Here is a 21469-nt window from a genome sequence, read left to right as displayed (position 1 = left end):
TATGCTCCCTAGATCAGCATTTAAGGCAAGCAACCCCAGTCACCTCTCCTCTCCTCTCTATCCCCAAAGTATGAGTTCCAGCTGTGGAATGCATGAAATATGAGAATGCCTCCGAGAACATACAGAAGACCTTTCATTACTCACCAGCGGCCCACCAGCACATGTGGCAAACACACACACACACACACAACTATTCTGCCACACAAACATGTGACAGGAAACTCCAGGTTCCTATGGCCTGAGCGTGCAGCTAACTCTTTGCAGATGGAAGCGTCATAGAATCTACAGAGGCTCTGCAAAAGTTAGATTTGCAGAAAGCATTCCTCTTTAGTGTCCTGGCTGCTTGGCACCCACTTTTAAAAATGAACTGATAGAAATTTTGCTCAGTTCCCTGAGCTTTCACGCATTTACTTGGAAGATGGAAATCCATCTGGGAATAACTCAGCAAGAAAGTGCAGGTTAACTACTGGGTAAGGATGTGTGGTCCTCCCCCCTTACTGCTCCTCTCCAAATCCAAGGAAGAAAAGCCTCCTCTTTACTTGGGAGGAGGGCAGAGGGCCAGACAACCTATAAGCAGGGCCACCCCAAGATTTTTTTTTGGCACTCAAGGCAAATAAAGTGGCGATGAAGGAGGTCAGTGAAGATTGATATCAAGAACAAGGGGTGTGTGTGTACAATAATAGAACTGTAGAGTTGGAAGGGACACCAAGGGTCATCTAGTCCAGCCCTCCGCAAGGCAGGAATAAAAATCTACCCCAGGATCTTCAAAAATGGAAAGAGAACGAGGTTCCAACAAAGGAAGAATGGCTTATCAAAATGATGGGTGGGAGTATGTGGAATTGGCAAAGCTAATGGCAAAAATTAGAAATCAAAATGACGGCACACTCCCTGAGGACTGGAAACTTTTTGTAGATTGTTGAAAGAACTATTACAGTTACCTGAAAACGCAAGCAGGATTTGAAATATGAGCAACAGCAGCAAGGCTAATAACTCAGGTTGTACATGTGGGGTGTTATAAGTTAAAATGCGCAGCATTAAAGGATAAACATAGAATACAGGGAAGTCTATCAATAAATTGGTATTGTTTGTGATTAAGTTTGTAAACTTTTGAAAACCATATAATTTTTAAAAAATACAATAAATAATGATACAATCATTTTTAAAAATCTACACCAGGATCTGCTGCCCATTTGAATGCTGCCACCGCCTCACCTTGCCTCATGAGTGGGCCATCGCTACCTGGGACACAAAGATCTGAAATAAAGGACGGGGCAAGCCAAAGGGAGGAATTAGAAGTCTGGGACTACTTAACCCTTTCCAAGCCCACTACGTTCCCTTTCCAAATGCCTTCTCCTACATCCCTGCTCCCTCTCCAGCCGGCGCCCCAGAAGCTGCGCTTACCTGCTACAGCTGCTACAGGTGAGTCACCTGGAAACCAGGTGCGGCCAAGTTTGGAGCAAGAGCGCGGAGGGGATGCTGTAAGAAACGGTGAGCTGGCCTGACGCATACACTCGATGCAATCCACCCCAGCCTAGGAGAAGCAGCTGCGCGAGAAATCTCTCGCAGGTGCGCGCAGTTAACGCGCCCTGCGTCCTGCATTCGGCTCGCGCGTCTACCGAGAGAACTGGCCGGCTGCCCTGGCGAAGCCCCCCTGGCTCTCCCTGTGCCATTTCTGCCCATGCAAGAGAGGCTGCCTGCTTGGCTCCAGCTAAACCCCCCTCCCGGGGGGGGGGTGAGGGCGGCGTTTGGGTCCTTTTCCTAAACAGCCGCTTTAAGAGACGCTCTCGCCCCGCCTCCTCGCGGAGCAGTGGGGTGGGAGTTGGGGGGCTGGGCAGGCGTGACTTTCCGGGACTTCTGGGGCCTCCCCGACGGGGCGGTCTTGGGAAACTGTTGCTGCCGTGCTGGTGGCGCTGGTTCCGGCCGAAGCAGAAAGCCTGAGCCGCGCGGGACTGAGAAACGGAAGGCCGGGAAGGGGAGAAGCGGCCGGCGGGCACGGAGAGTCGGGGCGAGCACGACGGAAAGGGCGACCGGGAGCCCGGCCCTTGTTTCCTTCCACCCATCGCCCTCCTTCCGCCGCGGGCGATGCGTCTCCTGGTCCTGATGCTGCTTGGCACACCAGGTAAGAGGGCACGCGCGGGGGAGCGCACGTCGATCGGGACCGGGGATTTCCCCTCCTCGACTCTGCCCCCCACCACCCTAAGCTCTTCCCCATTACCTCCCCGTCCCTTCCAGCAACCGTCTTCTGGATCCGCCACCCGGCGCCCTCTGCGCTTCTTGGACGGGACGGGCGCAGCTGCTGCTCTCCTGCCAGGCGCCCAGGGCAGCAGCTGCGACGGCGTCCGCCTGGGAGGCGAGCCAAGGCTGTCGAGGGCAGAGGGAGGGGATCTGCGGTCCCCTCGCATCCTCCCGACAAACTGTGCGGGGCGCCTGTTTGCTGCCTTCCTCTCCAAGAAAAGTGAACTGAGGCGGGCGCCAATTCTGCTCAAAAGGGGTTCGGGTGCAAGCGAAGGGGCGGGGTGACCCGTCTGCTGCTGGATATTCACTCAGGCCAGACACAGCGAACTGTTCCTATGGCACCGATAAGTGACAGATCTGTAAATGTGAGCATGCTAGTGCACCTCCTTTTATAGCATAGGAGCCAACTCCTAGGGACTGAGGTCCCTCCGGCCCCCCAGTAAAATATTTGAGGGGGCCAGGCCCCTGCAAAGTGGATGGCCATTGCCATTCAAATGGGGTGTGTGTGTGCTGAGTCTTGTGATCAATTATGTGGGGGCAGGTCTTACCTGGGCCCACCTCCCCAATATTTTATTCAAGCTGGCACCCCTATTTTACAGGTATACATTTGCCCATGAATCCTCTTAATATGACACATGGATAAATCAATGTGCAAAATGGTGAGAGAGAACCTTAAATGCAATAAAAAAACCAAGCTGGATAAACAGGGTTGGGGTAGGGGGTGATAATACTGTATGCATCTTTCTGAGCCAGACAACCCATATGGGACTAAATTTAAGAGTGTGGAATGCAACCTCATGTTTTTACTAAACAATCCTGTTTGCTGTAAATTCCCGGGACACTCTTGCACACTCTGGGAACTGACTAGAGAGCTGTGATTGGCCTTGGTTTCCCGGGTTCACATACACACTGCCTGCTCAGGGACACATGTTTAACAAATGTTACTTTTCCCCTTGCATTCAGCTCCTCTAGAAGGGCATTTCAGTTTTTCCTGCAAACTTTTTTCCATAGTAACCTGTGCATGGTGTTCTTGGGGAAGCAACTTTTGAGTTTCTTGGCAAAATAGATAAAGGGTTGTTGTTGTTGTTGTTGTTTTCCTTGAAGTGTCATAATGAATTTGCAAGCTGGATTTGCCACGAATTCTAGCATTTGTGTTCACACTAGGTATTGTCTCCCTTAGAAGTGCAAAAGGAGATGCAAGACAAAATACAAATGTGAATAGTCTCTCTTCAATTTCTTGCTCCATCCTACCCCTGCAATGTACCTGTGGTTTGACTGAAGGACTGGGGAGACTCTGGCTGTCTCATCACATCTAGGGACCTTCCAGCCATGGTGGCATGTCAGGTGCCCCCTCCGTATATTTTTGGGGAGGCAAGGACAAGCACATATTGGTCAGTTGGCTGATTTGGCACTCAGAGCCTGAAGTTTTATTTGCTGCTTGTTAAGTACGGTAGCAATTCAATTCAAATCTTTATTATGGCCATAAAAGGGTAGATAAAGGGACCCCTGACAGTTAAGTCCAGTCGTGAACGACTCTGGGGTTGCGGCGCTCATCTCGCTTTACAGGCCGAGGGAGTCGGCGTTTGTCTGCAGACAGTTTTTCTGGGTCATGTGGCCAGCTTGACTAAGCCACTTCTGGCGAAACCAGAGCAGCACACGAAAACGCTGTTTACCTTCCCGCCGGAGCGGTACCTATTAATCTACTTGCACTTTTGGCGTGCTTTCAAACTGCTAAGTTGGCAGGAGCTGGGACAGAGCAACGGGAGCTCACCCCGTCGTGGGGCTTCGAAATGCAAACCTTTTGATCGGCGAACCCAAGGCTCAGTGGTTCAGACCACAGCACCACCCGCTTCCCAACAGGGTGGGATACAGCCATTTAAAATCTGAAAAGCGTTTTGGAAAGCTAAAAGGTATTAAAACAGGTGGTGAATATAAAAGTCTCTAAGGATTTTTAAAATAAGCTGAAAGAATCTGAAAGAAGGGCTAGGGGCATTGGGCGGGTGTGGAAGAGCATAAAAGGTTGATATATAAAATACTTTAACTATTAATTTACAGAGCAGGTCATCCTCCGGCGAATTGTGAGTTCTGCTGTGCAGAAGCTAGCAACATTGTATGTTTTAGCAGGATTGGTATCTGAGAGCAGGAGGGAGGTATAGAATTTCCCTGTGCGCACTGGGTACTACAGAGTAGTGGTTACTACAAATGTCTCTGTAATACAGGAGCAGGAGAAAGAAGTGCGCTAATGTTTCTGTTTGTCCTGAGTCACAGGGACATTTTCTCTCTGGGTAGTCAATCTTCCTGTGCCGACCTTCCAATAAGGGCCATACTACCCAGAACATGTCCGATCTTGTCTGTTAAGTAGTAAAATTCTTGCTAATTTATCCCATGTAAGCCTCAGGTCTTCATTCCTGGCTGGGAGGGCAAGGCCTCTTCCCATATGAACCTACCCAGGCCCTGAGATCACCTTCAGAGGCTCTTCTTTGTGTACCTTCTCCTCGAGAGGTCCGGAGGGTGGCAACATGAGAACAGGCCTTTTTTGCAGTGGCTCCCCATCTGTGGAATGCTCTCCCCAGGGAGGTTCGCCTGGCGCCTTCATTATACACCTTTAGACACCAGGCAAAAATGTTCCTCTTTAACCTTTGGTTGATTGACATCCAATGCCCTTTAAAAATGTGTTGGGGGAGAGGGGGGGTCTTCGGTTGTTTGTTTCTATTTTTATTATGTATTTTGTGTTTTTATAATGGGATTTAATGTTGTTACCACCTTGAGAGCTGTGGGTATAGGGTGGTATACAAATTTAAAAAACAACTAATTCCCAGGGACGACTCTTTTTCCAGGCTGGCAATGAATGGCTTCAACTTTGCTTTTCCTGTAAATGGCTCAACGTAATTCATGAAATTCAGGAGCAGCGATATGTACAGTGATGAGTTGGTTTGCAAGTGTTGGTTTGTAAGAGTTTACAAGTCAAAAGTGATGTCAGTTTTTAGACTGCAGCCCACATGTTTCTTAGGATTTTCCATCTGTTTCTAAGGGGGGGAAATGTGCAAGTTTCCCATTGTGTATTTCCTTGAACAATGTTAACTTACAACTAAATAGAATATAATTTACAGTACATGACACCATTTAAAAGGGGCCATGGGAACGGTGCATACCATTTTTTTTAATAACTTGGTTTTCTCCCTCCCTCTCCCCCCGCTCTGTTTCTAGGTAACATTTTTTAAACCCAGGAGACAAATTAAAATTTCCCCATACAGTATATCACCTTTCCTCAATCAGCAACCATAACAGTTCATGCAATATAGGAGCATAAAGCAATCTGTCATCTTCTTTCCATTGCGGCTCCTTTCTGGTTCATTCTGTGTTGGCTACATGCTCACAAGAAGGCAGAAGCAAGCAAAAATGAAATCGCCACAACTGAGAGGTTGAAAGGGGCTTTGATAGCTGTTGCTAGATGAGAGCAGCTTGTTCCCATTCGGTGAAACAAAATATCCTCATATCTGCTTCATTGTGCTTGCTACATATGTTTGGTAGACAGAATGTAAATATTCATATTTGATACATGACCAAATTGACTGTTCATTTTACACTGGACTCAAGGAAGCTTTTTTATGTATCTAGTTCAGTTTAGAGATTTATCGGGTCCATGCCTAACGCTAAAAGGCAGGTTGGTATTGTGTGCATGAGTTAGTTGTTTTGTTGTTTTGTCTGAACTGGGAATTGTGGTTAGTGTAAGCTGTGACTTAGGATACCCTCCTAGTGTCCCTATTTTCCAGGGACAGTCCTGTATTTAAGGAAGCCATCCTGGTTTGATCCCGGAATGTCCCACTTTCCCTTAGGATTTAAAGTTGTATCATGCGGCAGCCAGTTTATGTTGGATGAAGGAATGGTTCACTCTAGAAGACAGAGATTTATTAAGACTGGAAGGGTTCAGGAACTCTGGCGGATGGCATGCGTACCTGTTGAAAGAAAGAAAAGGGGATTATAATTCATTTTTAAATCATACAATTAAAAAATCACTTTATAATATATGGGAAGAATATACGAATTTATTAGAACCAAAAACCCCATGGTGGGCCTCACCTTTTGAAATGGTGGCGATGAACGGCGGGAGGGAGGGAGGTGGCAGACCTACAAGGATCTTGTGGAAAAAGTAAATGGCGAGTACAGATTAAAATCATATCAGCAGGTTGAGTGCTTCTGTCAAAGCTGGTTGCAATATTACCAAGTACAAAGTGCCTTTAATATGCATCTGCACAGATGTGATCTGGCCCATGGAGCCATCTTCACGGGAGTGAACCAGCCCAGGCGAGGTAAACCTTGCCAACCCCTGCCTTAGGATGTCCCTATTTTCATCGGAGAAACGCAGGAGGTTGGCCTTAGAGGTATCTCCCAACTCTCCAATTCCATGATTCCATGTGCCAGTGGTGGGCATGGCCCAGAGGAGAAAGCAGGCAGAGCAATCAATGTGACACATATATTTATTTCACAGTAGGCTGCATTCCATGCATGTGCCCAGTGAGCTCAGTGTTATGTCCAGGCATTACTGTTGAAGGGGGACACGGATGGCGCTGTGGTCTAAATCATTGAGCCTCTTGGGCTTGCCGATTGGAAGGTTGGAGGTCTGAATCCCCTCGATGGGGTGAGCTCCTGTTGCTCTGTCCCAGCTCCTGCCGACCTAGCAGTTCGAAAGCACACCAGTGCAAGTAGATAAATAGGTACCGCTGCAGCAGGAAGATAAATGGTGTTTCCATGTGCTCTGGTTTCCGTCATCGTGTCCCGTTGTGTCAGAAGTGGTTTAGTCCTGCTGCCCACATGACCCGGAAAGCTGTCTGTGGACAAACGCCGGCTCCCTCGGCCTGAAAGCGAGATGAGCGCCACAACCCCATAGTCGCCTTTGACTGGACTTAATCGTCCAGGGGTCCTTTACCTTTTATCTTTACTATTGAAGTAATATGGTCATATTCAAATTAATATCAGCCAAGTTCCTTTTTAAGAGAAATGTAGCACTTACAATCTTAAAGACAAAACTATTGAATGTAATCCGTTCTGGAAAACCGTTCAACAACCGAGGCGCAATTGCCGGTCGGCAAAAGCCATTGAAAAAATGGAGAAACGCACCTTGGAAGCCGTTTGACTTTTGAGTCGCGTTTGAAATTGAAGCATTCACTTCTGTTGTTGGCATTCGAAACTGAAACGTTCAACTTCTGAAGCGTTCAACAACTGAGGTTCCGCTGTACAACAAAACCAATAAGATTTAAGTTCATTTATTTATTCAGATAAGCGAGTTTACCCACCCTGCATCTGTGTCACATCATTTTTGTGGGATAGGTCCGATTCCAGAAGCTTCTGTATGTGACCCTTCTGTATGACTCACTCCAGGCATCCCAAAACTTCGGCCCTCCAGATGTTTTGGACTACAATTCCCATCATCCCTGACCACTAGTCCTGTTAGCTAGGGATCATGGGAGTTGTAGGCCAAACCATCTGGAGGGCCGCAGTTTGGGGATGCCTGACTTACTCATTCAAAGGTGTGTGTGTGTGTAAAAGGTAAAGGGACCCCTGACCATTAGGTCCAGTCGTGACCGACTCTGGGGTTGCGCGCTCATCTCGCATTATTGGCCGAGGGAGCCGGCGTATAGCTTCCAGGTCATGTGGCCAGCATGACAAAGCCACTTCTGGCGAACCAGAGCAGCACACGGAAACGCCGTTTACCTTCCCGCTATAGCGGTTCCTATTTATCTACTTGCATTTTGATCTGCTTTCGAACTGCTAGGTTGGCAGGAGCTGGGACCGAGCAACGGGAGCTCACCCCGCCACAGGGATTCGAACCGCTGACCTTCTGATCAGCAAGCCCTAGGCTCAGTGGTTTAACCCACAGAGCCACCTGGGTCCCTTGTGTGTGTGTGTATTCTGCATAATACACCTGTGGTGGAAATGTTATCAAGTTGCTAGCTTGTCAGTCAGGAATGAATCCAAACACTGTTTTAAGCCATTATTCTCGAGTGCTTTCAGTTAGCTCTTCGTTGCTTTGCTTTGCTCTTCCAAGCTCTTAGAACTAATGGAATGCACATCACCACAGTTTGCATTTGCCATGTGCCTGTGTATCCTTTTAACACCCACCTGCACTTATTGTGTCGTAGTATTTGCAGAAACCAGCTTCATGGCTTCAGATGAACCCCCCTCAGGAAAGGTGCATCCTGGTTGCTAGGAAGGAAGGAGGGACACCTGTAGACATGCCAAGGGCTCAAAAAGGAGGCAGAAAGCAGGGAAAGTTCACCCAAGGAGGAAGCGGAAACAGCTGGAGAGCCCAGTTGGTTAGAGTGTGGTGCTGGCAAAGCCCAAGTTTCAGGCTTGATCCTCGTAAGGGACAGGTGCATATTCTTCTTCTGATTTTGAAATAGTTTTTATTGGTTTTACAAAATAAATCACACACTTAACACAATTAAATTTTGAAATAAAACAAGATTCACCCGAATCTTAGGACTTCTCCCCTCCCCTCCGTGGGTCCTTTAAATATCACAATCGACTGCATATTATAGTTCATCCGAATTATAGTCCTCCAACATATCCGAAATCTTTGCAACATTGCAAGTGTTATTCAAAGGCTGCCAAAGAGTTCAAGTATTTGCAGTGTTCTTTAAAATACAATCTGTATTTGTCCTCCCATTCTCGATTGAAGTTTTGGTCCTCCTGATTTCTGATCTTCCCAGTCAATCTAGCCATCTCTGCATAGTCAAGTAGTTTCATCTGCCAGTCCTCCTTTGTCAGCCTCTTGTCCTCTTTCCATCGCTGGGCAAGTAGCATCCTTGCAGCGGTGGTCGCGTACATGAACAGTCTTCTCAAATCCTTCGGTATATCTGCACCTAAAATTCCTGAGAGAAAGGTTTCTGGTCTTTTGGCAAAGGTTATTTTAAACATTTTTTTAATTCATCATATATCATTTCCCAGAATTCCTTTATCTTTTTACAATTCCACCACATATGATAAAAGGTACCCTCTTTTCCCTTACATTTCCAACAAACATTTGAGTTAGTCCTATACGTTTTTGCTAACTTATTGAGTGTTAAATACCAACGATACATCATCTTCATATGACAGCTGCATATTCTTGCCTCGCAGGGGGTTGGACTAGATGATCCTCAGGGTCCCTTCCAACTCTATGAATTCATGAGACATCTACGAGCAGCTCTTTTGGATTCCAGGGATTCTTGTCACCAGGTGATCAACACACTTGCCGAACGCAGCTCTGACTTCACACATTGGCTAAAAACACTGACGGGCAGAAGCAGCCATAATGGCTCATCTCTCAGAAATCACAGAGAGGGTACATTTTACTTCACAACTCCCCCCCCCCACAAGCAGGGCTAGATTTTTTTTTCTTTCTCTACAGCTCAGAGTCTAGGACCCATGCTGGCTGTGAACCCTGGACAGTGGTACCTTGATAGTCGAATGGCTTGGCTCCCAAACAAATCGGCTCCTGAACGCCGGAAACCCGGAAGTGAGTGTTCTGGTTTGCGAATGTTTCTCAGAAGCCGAACATCCGACATGCCTTCCGCTTGACTGCAGGAAGCTCCTGCAGCCAATCAGAAGCTGCACCTTGGTTTTCAAACTGTTTCAGGAGTCAAACGGACTCCCGGAATGGATTAAATTTGAGAAACAAGGTACCACTGTACATCAGTATTCCTCTGTGTCCACCTCTTGGTATCCTGATTGACAGATGATGTGCACATTCTCCATGAGGCTTGGTGAATGTGCACATTCGCTAGTTGTTATGCACATTAACTGCTCACACCATCCCTAATTATATTATTATTATTATTATTAACCAGGCCGCCCTGGAGGCAGCGCTGCCCAGCGACATGCAGGCCGCCCCGGAGACTGCCCCGCCCCGGAACCAGGCTGCCCCAGAGGCAGCGCCACCCACCAAGATCCAGGCCACCCCGGGAACCAGGCCTGGTTCCCCTGCCAGACCATGCCCCAAAATAAACTCCACCATGGGGGAAGCGGGAGATCTTCCCCAACATTACCTACAGGTACCCCCCTCCTTAATATGGGGGGGGGACAGATGGGTTGGGGGGGTGGGTCACATCCTCCCCCTGTCCCTGTCAGGGGCCCTGACTAAGCCATGGCAACACATGGCCGGGTACAGCTAGTATCTCAAATTTTTAAAAATTCTCATTACAAGTCTTCAGACAACCCTGCCAGTGATGTTAATTGCTTACAGTGATCTTTCAGATATCGTATGAATTTACTTCAGTCTTTTTGGAATACTTGATCTTCCTGGTTTCGGATTTTTCCTGTCAGCTTTGCCAGTTCGGCAAAGTTCATCATCTTCATCTGCCACTCTTCTTTTGCTGGTCCTTCTTGTTGTTTCCATTTTGGGGCTAAAAGAATTCTTGCTGCAGTTGTTGCATACATAAATGGTTTTTTTTAATCTCTTCATCCACTATACCCAATAGAAAGGCTTCTGGGTTTGTTTTTTTAACAAAAGTATTTTTTAAAACACTTTCTTTAACTCATTATGTATCATTTCCCAGAAAGCCTTTACCCCTTGGCACATGTGGAAGAAGATACCATCCCTTTCTTTATGGAGAACGTTACTTCATGGATGTGCAGGGCCCAAGTCTCCCGTTTTCCCTGGGAAACCCCCATTTTTCCGGCTGTCCCCAGTCGAAAAAACAGATTTTTTTGTTTTTTCACGGTTTATTCTGTGCCCAGTTTCAAAATGGCCGCCACACCAGAAGTCGCGCTGCAGCCATTTTGGAACTGGGCAGAGCAGCATCAAAAGTCGCTTCTGAGCATGCTCCCCCCACTTCCAAAATGGTCGTCGCGCTACTTCCGGTATGCTACTTCCGGTCCAGTCCCTTATTTTTCAGAGAGGAACTTGGTAGGTATGATTTTGAACTGTGCCTCAAAGATGCATATGGAACACTGTATAACAGGCTCCCACATCAGGAAGTGGGGCTTCTGCATTCTGCAGCAGTTTCTAAATTAGCCATTAAGGGCAACCACCACAAGCGTTATAACCTATTCGATGAGTGAGTTGAAAGCAAGGCACAGCGAGAGACAGCAATGTCACTTTCTTGGGCATGGGCCCAAAAACTGAGGAATTGGGGGGGGGGGAATCTTACCTTTGTATTATTGCCACTTTAACTGGAATCCCAACACTATAACAAAAGGTTGGAGAATTAAATCTATAAAAGAGAGAAGGTTTTTAAAAGATATATAGCTGCTAAGTGGTTGTAGGACTGATGCTGGCAATCAGGGTGGACTTGATTTAAATCAAATCGATTCAAATCACGATTTAAATCAGTAGTCAGTAAGACATGATTTAAACCACTCCCCCCCTTTTTTTTACAGAAAGACTCATTCTTGCTGGTATAATCTTAATATTTACAACCAGATGAAGGTTTCATTTTTGGAATAATAAATTCTCAGAGTAGTTTTTACAGTTATATCAGAAATTACTGATTTGGTTATACTATGAGAAATGCATAGACAGATAATTATGAAATTATGGTGCAGTTTAATAAGTTAACTGTTTACATTTTGGCAACTTTTCTGCTGTACTTTATTGGAAGGAGAAAAGTAATCATTCCCTTAATAACAATTTAAACAATTTATTGAACTAAAACAATAACATTATAACATGTTTGTTAACTGATGTTGTTAAACAATTTTAAAAAAAAAACTTAGACTGAGTTTAGCACACATGAAAAACTTAAAACAAATCCTTATTTCCTGATGAATAGCTGTAAAGTAACTATCTTTAGAAAGATTTTTCCTCCAACAGCATTTTATTTTAAAAATCCTATTTATTTTTTTTTAAAAGTCTTGATTTAAATTTAAAAAATGGGATGTGTTTAGGAGATATTTGCAGGAGAGAAATAGACATATTGTAATTTCCATGGCAGCCTTAGAATGACTGGCTTATAAAGTAATATTAGAACTTATAAGAATTGTCGGTATGATTGGATTTATTGATGTACAAAAGAGATTATAAGAAGATGAAGAGAAAATGATGTACTTTGCAAAAAAAGAAGAGTTGCGCTATGGGAGGTGACGGAAAGTCAGCAGGATAATAATAATATAAACAAATTTGTTACTCTTTGTTGGATGAAAACTTTTATTTTTGTGAGACGACGGTGGATTTATTGTTACTTCAGTTTGAAATATTTGTTCTGTTTGTTTTGTTGTAAAAATCTAATAAAGTATTATTTTAAAAAATTAAAAAAGTATCTGATTTTATTTTTTAGTAAAAAAAAATCATTGATTTTTATTCACCCTATTGGCAATGCATCATGGGCCAGAAAGAGTGTGTGCTCTTTGGCATATTGGTTCCTTGTTGCCACGGTGACAGTCTTGAGATCTGCATCATCTATGCCAAAATAAAAGACTGACCCACGGTTTCCATTCCCTTGCTTTACCGGATCAAAACAGGATCCCCATGCCCAGAAAAAAAAGGTGAAACTGAAAAGCAGCCATAAGAGATTTAGACTGAAGCAGTAGCATGGAGGGACGTGTGTGTGTTTCTTTATTCCTTCCCACTGTGCTATACAGCTGCAAATAAAACGTATTACTGTAAATGTGTTGTAAAGTGCAATATACAAACATGACACTAGATGAGCTATGCCAACTTCAATGTATTTTTCAAAACTTTTTGGGTTTTTTAAAAACCATTTTCACAGCATTTTTTAAACGTGCGTAAATTGTACCTTAATCCCATTAGGTGGGCTGGGGGAGAAATACAGGTGTGGGGGGAGAGGTTTAAATTAGAGCTGGGTACAAGTGACCAAGACATTTCTCATCCTATTTTTGGACAGAGAAATCGGGAGGAAAATTTTGATTGGACTTCTCTGGGGAAGCGGAAAATTCTCTAATAAATTATGGCAGCTTTGGGCTCATCCATGGCAGCGGCAGTAACAGAACCTCAGTAAATTCTTTTCCTATGGGTTGTTTGCTTTTTAGCCATTGCAGTTGGCAGCAGCGGCAGCAACTGTGCTGGCAACCTGAGCATCATTTTGAAACTTCCGTCATGACTTTAAGTATCATTTCCAGGCATTGTGGGGGTAAATGGCTGCTGCAACAAAAATTGTGATGAATATTCATAGAAGAAATCTGAAAGATACCTTGCAGGGGATGGCGGGGAAAGAAAAATCAAATATTTTCTGAACAGGATGTTTTCTGATAAATTTGGGCTTGGCTGTACAGTGGACACTCGGGTTGTGAATATGATCGATGTGGGAGGCACGTTCGCAACCCACAGTGCCGCATTTGCCCACGCCCGGGTTGCGATCCGGCGCTTCTGTGCATGTGCGAGTGCCGAAACCCGGAAGTAACACGTTCTGGTACTTCCGGGTTCGGACGGTGCACAACCCAAAAACGTGCAACCTGAAGCGTCTGTAACCCGAGGTATGACTGTACTTTAATGTTCATCCCCGAGTGCCTCTGCTGTGATTGAAAATGGAAAAAAAACTAACAAACTCGGGCACAGAGCAGTGGGAAATTGTACAAGAATTCAAGTGATGTACAGGAACTTAATCCGTTCCTGAAATCAGTCCTTAAACCAAATCCATTCTTAAACGGAGGCGTGCTTTCCCTAATGAGGCCTCCTGCCACCAGTGCCCTTCCACCATTTGTCTTCTGTTGTTGTTGTTGTTGTTGTTGTTGTTGTTGTTTAGTCATTTAGTCATGTCCCACTCTTCATGACCCCATGTACCAGAGCACGCCAGGCACTCCTTCTTTATGGTCCAGCTCTCACTTCCATACATCACTACTGGGAAAACCATAGCTTTAACTATACGGACCTTTGTCAGCAAGGTGCTATCTCTGCTTTTTAAGATCCTGTTTAGACCGAGGTGAAGTTTGCAAACCGGAACACTACTTCCAGTTTTGTGGAGTTTGTAAACTGAATAGTTCGTAAACAGGACTGTTCGTAAACCGAGGTACCACTGTATATTGTTTGTGTATGTGTGTGTGTGTGTGTGTGTGTGTGTGTGTGTGAGTGAGTGAGTGAGTGAGAGAGAGAACACCTATTACTGAATATTGTTGACTCAAGATTTTCTCTCGAAGAAACTCTGTGAGTGCAAAATGTTTTGAGAATCAGTTATTAATGATACTAATTAATTATTCACCCTGTTAAGTAATTATTCATTTTCTCACTTGAATGATCAATTGCATGCTGGGGCTAATTCATACATTTTCCAGTTGATTAATCATTCTTAGGAATGATGCTAAGTTCTCCAAGGATCACTTCCCCCCCAGGCAAAATGCAGGTAGCTCTGGGTTGAAGGTCAACGGGCAAGATATCATTAAGAGCAATGTACGCTTCAAAAATTGCCACTGATGTCTAAAAAGTAGGAAATGGTTATATAGGCATTGGTATAATTACATCTGCAGCTCAGATACAGGATAAGAAAGCACAACTAGGGCAGAATGTGGAAATGGGCTTGAATGGCTTTCAAAACAGGAACTGGGGTTTATTGTCACTTTCCTCATGTTCAGGTGACAGTTTCCTTTCACACTGCAGTAGCAAGGGCTGTAGAGTTTGATCTGGCCAGCGGGATCCTCATTTCCCTCATGTCCGGGTCAAGATTGATGGGGTTTGTGTTTGCGTGGTATCCACTCGGACTATCACCTGATGTGACAATAATCTCAGGTGTCTCGTTTTTGGCCCACACAGCTTGCAAATCAAATAATGCATATAATAATAATAATAATTAATAATTAATAAATTTATTATTTATACCCCATCCATCTGGCTGGGTTTCCCCAGCCACTCTGGGTGGCTTTCAACAGTGCATTAAAAACAAAATAAAACTTCAAACATTAAAAACTTCCCTAAACAGGGCTGCCTTAATATGTCTTCTAAAAGTCAGATAGTTGTTTATTTCCTTGACACCTGAGATGTCACTACTGAGAACGCCCTCTGCCTGGTTCCCTGTAACTTCGCTTCCCGCAGTGAGGGAACCGTCAGAAGGCCCTCAGAGCTGGACCTCGGTGTCTGGGCTGAACAATGGGGGTGGAGACACGTTCGAAAACCACTGCATAGGGAATTCTCCCTCCCCATTTTTAATGTTTTATTAGTTTTTATTTATGTTGGAAGCTGCCCAGAGTGCCTGGGGCAACCCAGTCAGATGGGCAGTGTATTATTATTACTCCCTATTTTCATTAGAGAAATTCTGGAGGGTATATAGCACAGATTGTGTTGTTGTTGTTTAGTCGTTTAGTCGTGTCCGACTCTTCGTGACCCCATGGACCAGAGCACGCCAGGCACTCCTGTCTTGCACTGCCTCCCGCAGTTTGGTCAAACTCATGTTCGTAGCTTTGAGAACACTGTCCAACCATCTCGTCCTCTGTCGTCCCCTTCTCCTTGTGCCCTCAATCTTTCCTAGCATCAGGGTCTTTTCCAAGGATTCTTCTCTTCTCATGAGGTGGCCAAAGTATTGGAGCCTCAGCTTCACGATCTGTCCTTCCAGTGAGCACTCAGGGCTGATTTCCTTCAGAATGGATAGATTTGTTCTTCTTGCAGTCCATGGGACTCTCAAGAGTCTCCTCCAGCACCATAATTCTCCAGCACAGATTGTACCAGGTGTAAAGAGAAAATCACATTTTGGTTTTACTAGAAATGGATGTGTTTAACATAGCTCGGTGCCATTTAAACAACTCAGTACGAAAGCCCGCTCACTAATGTGGAACTCATCATAATCCAATGGCCTTTCCTTTTGCTGCTGACAGTTGATACCGGTAGTCTATGCCACAGGGTAAGTGCTGGGGAAATAGGATATCCCACCCACAAAAAATTAAACCCCTATAAAAGATGCACAAATCTGCTCCCCATCGTCATCACCATTAAAGCAATAGCTTTGCATTCATTGTACGGTACATGGAGGTCACATGTACCCCTTCTCACTCTTGCAAGTGTCTGCTTGCATTTACCCATCTTTTCTTTTGCAGGTGTCTATGAAGCTCTGAATGTCACCGTTTCTCCGGGACCCAGAGTACAATACATGGTAGGAGACAACGCTACCCTCTTTTGCCACGTGTCTCAAAAAAGGCGAACAGAGAATCTGCTGGCTGTCCGGTGGCTCTTTGCCCTTCCGCCGACCCAAGAGTACCTGATGATCAAAATGACTAAATATGGAGTAGTCCAGTACTATGGGAATTACAACCGTCAATTCTATAAGCAAAGACTTCACCTTCTGGAGGAGAGACATGGGACGGTGTACACATTTTTTATCCTGAATCTCCAGCAAGCTGACCAGGGACTCTATATTTGCAAAGTTCAGGAGATTGGCAAGTATAGGAACAAGTGGACGGCGTGGTCGAACGGTAGCGCATCTACGGAAATCCAAGGTGAGTCTTGCAATCTTCCCATGGGGCATTTATTTTTATTGATTAAAATGTTTGACATTTTTGCCGGCCTGTGTGTATTGAAGAAATTGAGAAAGAACTCAAAATTGACCCAAACCATTTAGGATCTGTCAAAAGTGGTCAAAAGCAAGTACAGTGGTACCTCTACTTACGAATTTAATGCGTTCCGAACACACATTTGTAAGTAGAAAAAAATTGTAAGTCGAATCCCATAGGAATGCATTGGGAGAAAAAATTCGTGAGTAGAAGCAACCCTATCTAAAAATTCGTAAGTAGAAAAAATCCTATCTAAACCGCATCCAAGATGGTGGACAGAGCTCTATTCGTAAGTAGAAACAACCTCGAGTTGAGAACTTTGCCCCTGGATGAGAACAGAAACTGCGTGCCGACAGTGCAGAGGCAGCAGGAGGCCCCATTAGTGAAAGCACGCCTCCAGTTAAGAATAGTTTCAGGTTAAGAACGGACCTCCAGAACGAATTAAGTTTGTAACCAGAGTTACCACTGTATTGCCTTCGCAAATAAGCAGCAGCACATTGGGCGACCCTTTCACAACGACAGCACGTTGAACTTGGTTGCTAAATACTCTGCATATGGAGAGAGTTTCTGAATGTCTTGCCTGGATAAATGTTGTTCATTTTTCAGTCATGGGCAATAATTTTGTGTTAATCTGTCAAATTGTCTCCATTTTGGGGTGGGGGAACGACGAACCCTCAAGATGTTGTTGGACTCTTGACGCCCATCACCCCCCCCCAGCAGGACCCCTGCCAGGCATGATGGGAGTTGGACTAGAAGACCCTTCCAACTCTATGATTCTGAGTTGTAGTCTTAACAACATCAGTAGAGGGCCCCAGATTTCTCCGTTCTTCTCTATACGCTGCAAGCCTCTGATGAAGTTCCTTTAATTGCTTTTAAGAAAAATCTGGAGCTTGTGCTTCCCTCATCCTTGCACCTTCAGGTCTTGTGATTAGTGACCTGACAACAGCCAAGGGTGTGGCCATTCTTGGGTAAATTAAGAGGGTGGGAATACTGCAGATACTAGGAGAGGATATATTGATTTAATAATATCCTTCCTTGCTCACACTTGTGAGTCAGCAGCAGAGTGCATTCCCCAATATATACCGGTAGCAGGAAGCTAGTTGGTAGATTCGTTTGAATCTCTTTAATTAAGCAACCCAATCTGGCTTTGTTCAGATTGGAGTATATTCCTGGTAAGACCTCTTTTGTCCCTCCTAAAAAGAATAAAGGCAGAAGAAGCTTCTTTTAAAAGTAATAAGAAGTTTACTCACATTCAGTTCACAGTTGGATCCCAGAAGGCAGGCTTTAGCTTAGAGTTACAGAAGAGGGTTTGAGTTCGTCCCATATGGGAATGAGCCCATGTCCTGGTGGCTGAGAGCCAGCAGACAGCAAAATACATCAGTATCAAGAGAAGAAGAAGAAGAAGAAGAAGAAGAAGAAGAAGAAGAAGAAGAAGAAGAAGAAGAAGAAGGAGGAGGAGGAGGAGGAGGAGGAGGAGGAGGAGGAGGAGGAGGAGGAGGAGGAGGAGGAGGAGGAGGAGGAGGAGGAGGAGGAGGAGGAGGAGGAGGAGGAGGAGGAGGAGGAGGGATGCCTGTGTGGCCCTAGGGGTCTCCTAGGGTCATGCCCTTCTATCTGGTCACATGCAGGGGAAGGAAGCTCCAGACCAGGTGTGACAGGAAGTCCTCCTGGCTATGGAGTATCACCCCCCTGCGTGTCCACTCTGGGCAAACAGGAAGTGTTGTACTTGACTGCTTATGTTACATCCCACAGGCTGTACGTTGCCTTCCTTGCTTCACTGCCAGATTGATACTGATACTGATACTGCTGTATGTACGCTGTTACGAGTTGCACTTGCCTTGCATTTGAAGTCTGCAGCTTCTACTGGGAATCTAGGGGAAGCCTGTACTTTACATATATAGAGAAACTGCCTTAGTGCTTTGCACCTGCCAGTAAAGGGACTGAATGGATTGAAAAGTTGAGAGTCTGACTGAATTTCTTCCAGCACAAACTGCACTGCCACAGACCTACATGCTTGGGGAGCTGCATACGTTGGGCGCATCCCATATACCAATGCTAACAGCCTTGTTTTATACACATTTACTTAAAAGTGAATTCAGATATGGTTGCCATATGTTCGGGTTTTCCTGGACACGTCCTGGAATCGCTCAGCAAAACATCAGGCGGATTTTTGCTCAATCGGCAAAATGTCTGGGGAAACCCGGACGTATGGCAAGTTGGGCTAATTTAAAAATCAAAGAAAAGCACCCAAATGATTTTTTGGGGGTGGGGGGGGAGATCTTCCCATAAAAATCTCAATTGCAGAGTTTTTAAAGAACATACTGTGTTTTATGTGGCCCCTGATACAAACCCCCACATTGTTTTCTACTATTTCACTGAGCTGAGAAGTTTATTAGATGGCTTAGGGGATCACTTGCTTGCTTTTGTTGACCTGCAATCTGTTTTCACAGTGACCCCTTCTGAAAAGGTTGTGACTAGTTTGCCAATGTTGTTGTGTGTCCATTGCAGTGATTTCATCCAGAGTTTCGGATGACTCCGACGCTGAGAAAAACCACAAGGCCTGGAAGTTCTTTGAGGGTTAAGTATATGCTTCCCCCTTTGGTCATCTTTGCGAAGATGTGAGAATCCATTGAAAAGTACCATTGTGCAGCCTTGTTTTTTCTTTCGGGGGAAGTAAGCCAAAACACTCACACACCAAAGAATTTTGCACCCAGAGGTTTTAGGAGCTCTTAGAAGGGTTACAGCCATAGTCACACATTTACTGTAACCCGGAGTCACCCCCCCCCCAAAATGCTTCAGGGCTCTAAACGTAATTGGCACATAATCCTGTTTTCTGTAAGTGGGGGAGATTGATTGATTGATTGATTTGATTGATTTTGTGCCAACTTGAAAAAAAATTTGGGGGGACATTTATATGTGGGTAGGCCTGTGGGCTAAACCACTGAGCCTAGGGCTTGCTGATCAGGAGGTCGGCGGTTCGAATCCCTGTGACGGGGTGAGCTCCCGTTGCTCGGTCCCAGCTCCTGCCAACCTAGCAGTTCGAAAGCACATCAAAATGCAAGTAGATAAATAGGAACCGCTACAGCGGGAAGGTAAACGGCGTTTCTGTGTGCTGCTCTGGTTTGCCAGAAGCGGCTTTGTCATGCTGGCCACATGACCTGGAAGCTGTACGCCGGCTCCCTCGGCCAATAATGCGAGATGAGCGCGCAACCCCAGAGTCGGTCACGACTGCACCTAATGGTCAGGGGTCCCTTTACCTTTACCTAGGCCTGACTGAATAGAACATAAAGAGTAGAACAGCAAGTGTTGCGTATTCAACATTCATTGTCATTAAAGAGCAGATTACTAAATGAGCAGAAATTAATTTTGACAAAAATCTGGGAAGTTTTCGGAAACTGAAACGATGCAAACTGTTCCTTATAGAAGAAGATCGGTACAAAAAGCTTGAAAGAGACAGACATTTGCTCTTGAAATGTGACTTAAATTCATGTCAATGAGTCTGGTTTTAAACATGGATTGTCACCACAAACATTTTATAGAATATTAGAGCCTTTGTATTCACTTGCCTTTGCAGTGAAGTCATTGGCCTGCAGCCTCTCTGCTTGTTTGAAATCCTTTTACAGTATATGGAAGATGATGCAGTTTTGTTGACTATCTGCCAAACAAAACCTTTTTGAACTCCAATATCACATTTTCCTGGCATTGTGGAAATCTTTCATGCCATCTCCAAACAGTAATTTTATTTGCTTTGTTAGGAATATTCACATCCTCTCGTTTCTAGTTCAAAACTAAAATAGTTCAAAGTGACTAAGAAATACAGAAGCTGAAAGTCAATCAGAAGAAGCAGCTTTCAAAGCTGACAGAAGAGTTGTGGATAAAATATCAACAAGGCCATAAAAAATGAGAAAGGGGGATTGGAAGAAAACCGAGTAAGAGGCAAGCGAAAAGCCTTTTCAGGAGGCAGCAAAATTTCACCAGAGAAGGGATGTGCAACACTTGCCAGATTCTGAATGTATGCAAAGTATAATATCATAGAAAAGCTCCACCCCTCCCATTCCTCAGGGAACCTGCCTTTTCGCAGCCATTATCGCCTGCTGGGGAAGCCCTTCCTCATCATTGCTCTCAACTGCTTTCCTGCCAGCGAGGCAAAAAAACCAATGGCCAAGTGGGCAACTGGCGTCTTCCGATGCTCCTCCTCACCCCTGCCACTGCCACAGTGAGACATCAAACATTAAAAACTTTCCTGAACAGGGCTGCCTTCAGATGTCTTCTAAAAGTCAGATGGATGTTTATTTCCTTGACATCTGACAGGAGGGCACCACTACTGAGAAGGCCCTCTGCCTGGTTCCCTGTAATCCTCACTTCTCTTAAAGAGATCAAAACCTTTATCATTTAAGCCAGGCATCCCCAAACTGCGGCCCTCCAGATGTTTTGGCCTACAACTCCCATGATCCCTAGGTAACAGGACCAATGGTCGGGGAAGATGGGAATTGTAGTCCAAAACATCTGGAGGGCCGAAGTTTGGGGATGCCTGATTTAAGCCTTTTATCAAGTACCTCTGTGCCGGGTATAAGGGATGCAGGTGGCGCTGTGGTCTAAACCACCGAGCTTCTTGCGCTTGCCAATCGGAGGTTTGGCGGTTCAAATCCCCGCGACGGGGTGAGCTCCCGTTGCTCTGTTCCAGCTCCTGCTTGCCTAGCAGTTCAAAAACACGTCCAAAGTGCAAGTAGATAAATAGGTACCACTGTGATGGGAAGGTAAACGGTGTTTCCATGCGCCCTGGATTAAGTCACGGTGTCCCGTTGCACCAGAAGCAGTTTAGTCCTGC

At 45.2% G+C, this 21469-nt stretch overlaps 1 protein-coding gene across 1 annotated transcript in view; it reads left to right on the top strand.

The window, feature by feature from the left end:
• The first annotated feature begins 1376 nt into the window (after positions 1 to 1376).
• The window catches only part of VSTM4 (V-set and transmembrane domain containing 4), a 34994-nt gene continuing 14901 nt past the window's right edge, over positions 1377 to 21469 (top strand). Inside the window, exons 1-3 of the mRNA XM_035138587.3 lie at positions 1377 to 2119; positions 16192 to 16590; positions 19150 to 19218. Coding sequence (XP_034994478.1) covers positions 2083 to 2119; positions 16192 to 16590; positions 19150 to 19218 — 505 coding nt within the window. The 5' untranslated portion in view covers positions 1377 to 2082. The remainder of the gene's footprint in view (positions 2120 to 16191; positions 16591 to 19149; positions 19219 to 21469) is intronic.

Source organism: Zootoca vivipara, chromosome 5 (assembly GCF_965207765.1).
Source record: "Zootoca vivipara chromosome 5, rZooViv2.hap1.1, whole genome shotgun sequence".
NCBI classification, from domain to species: Eukaryota; Metazoa; Chordata; class Lepidosauria; order Squamata; family Lacertidae; genus Zootoca; species Zootoca vivipara.
The sequence above is the reverse complement of the archived record's forward strand: the minus strand, read 5'-3'. Positions and strand labels throughout refer to the sequence as shown.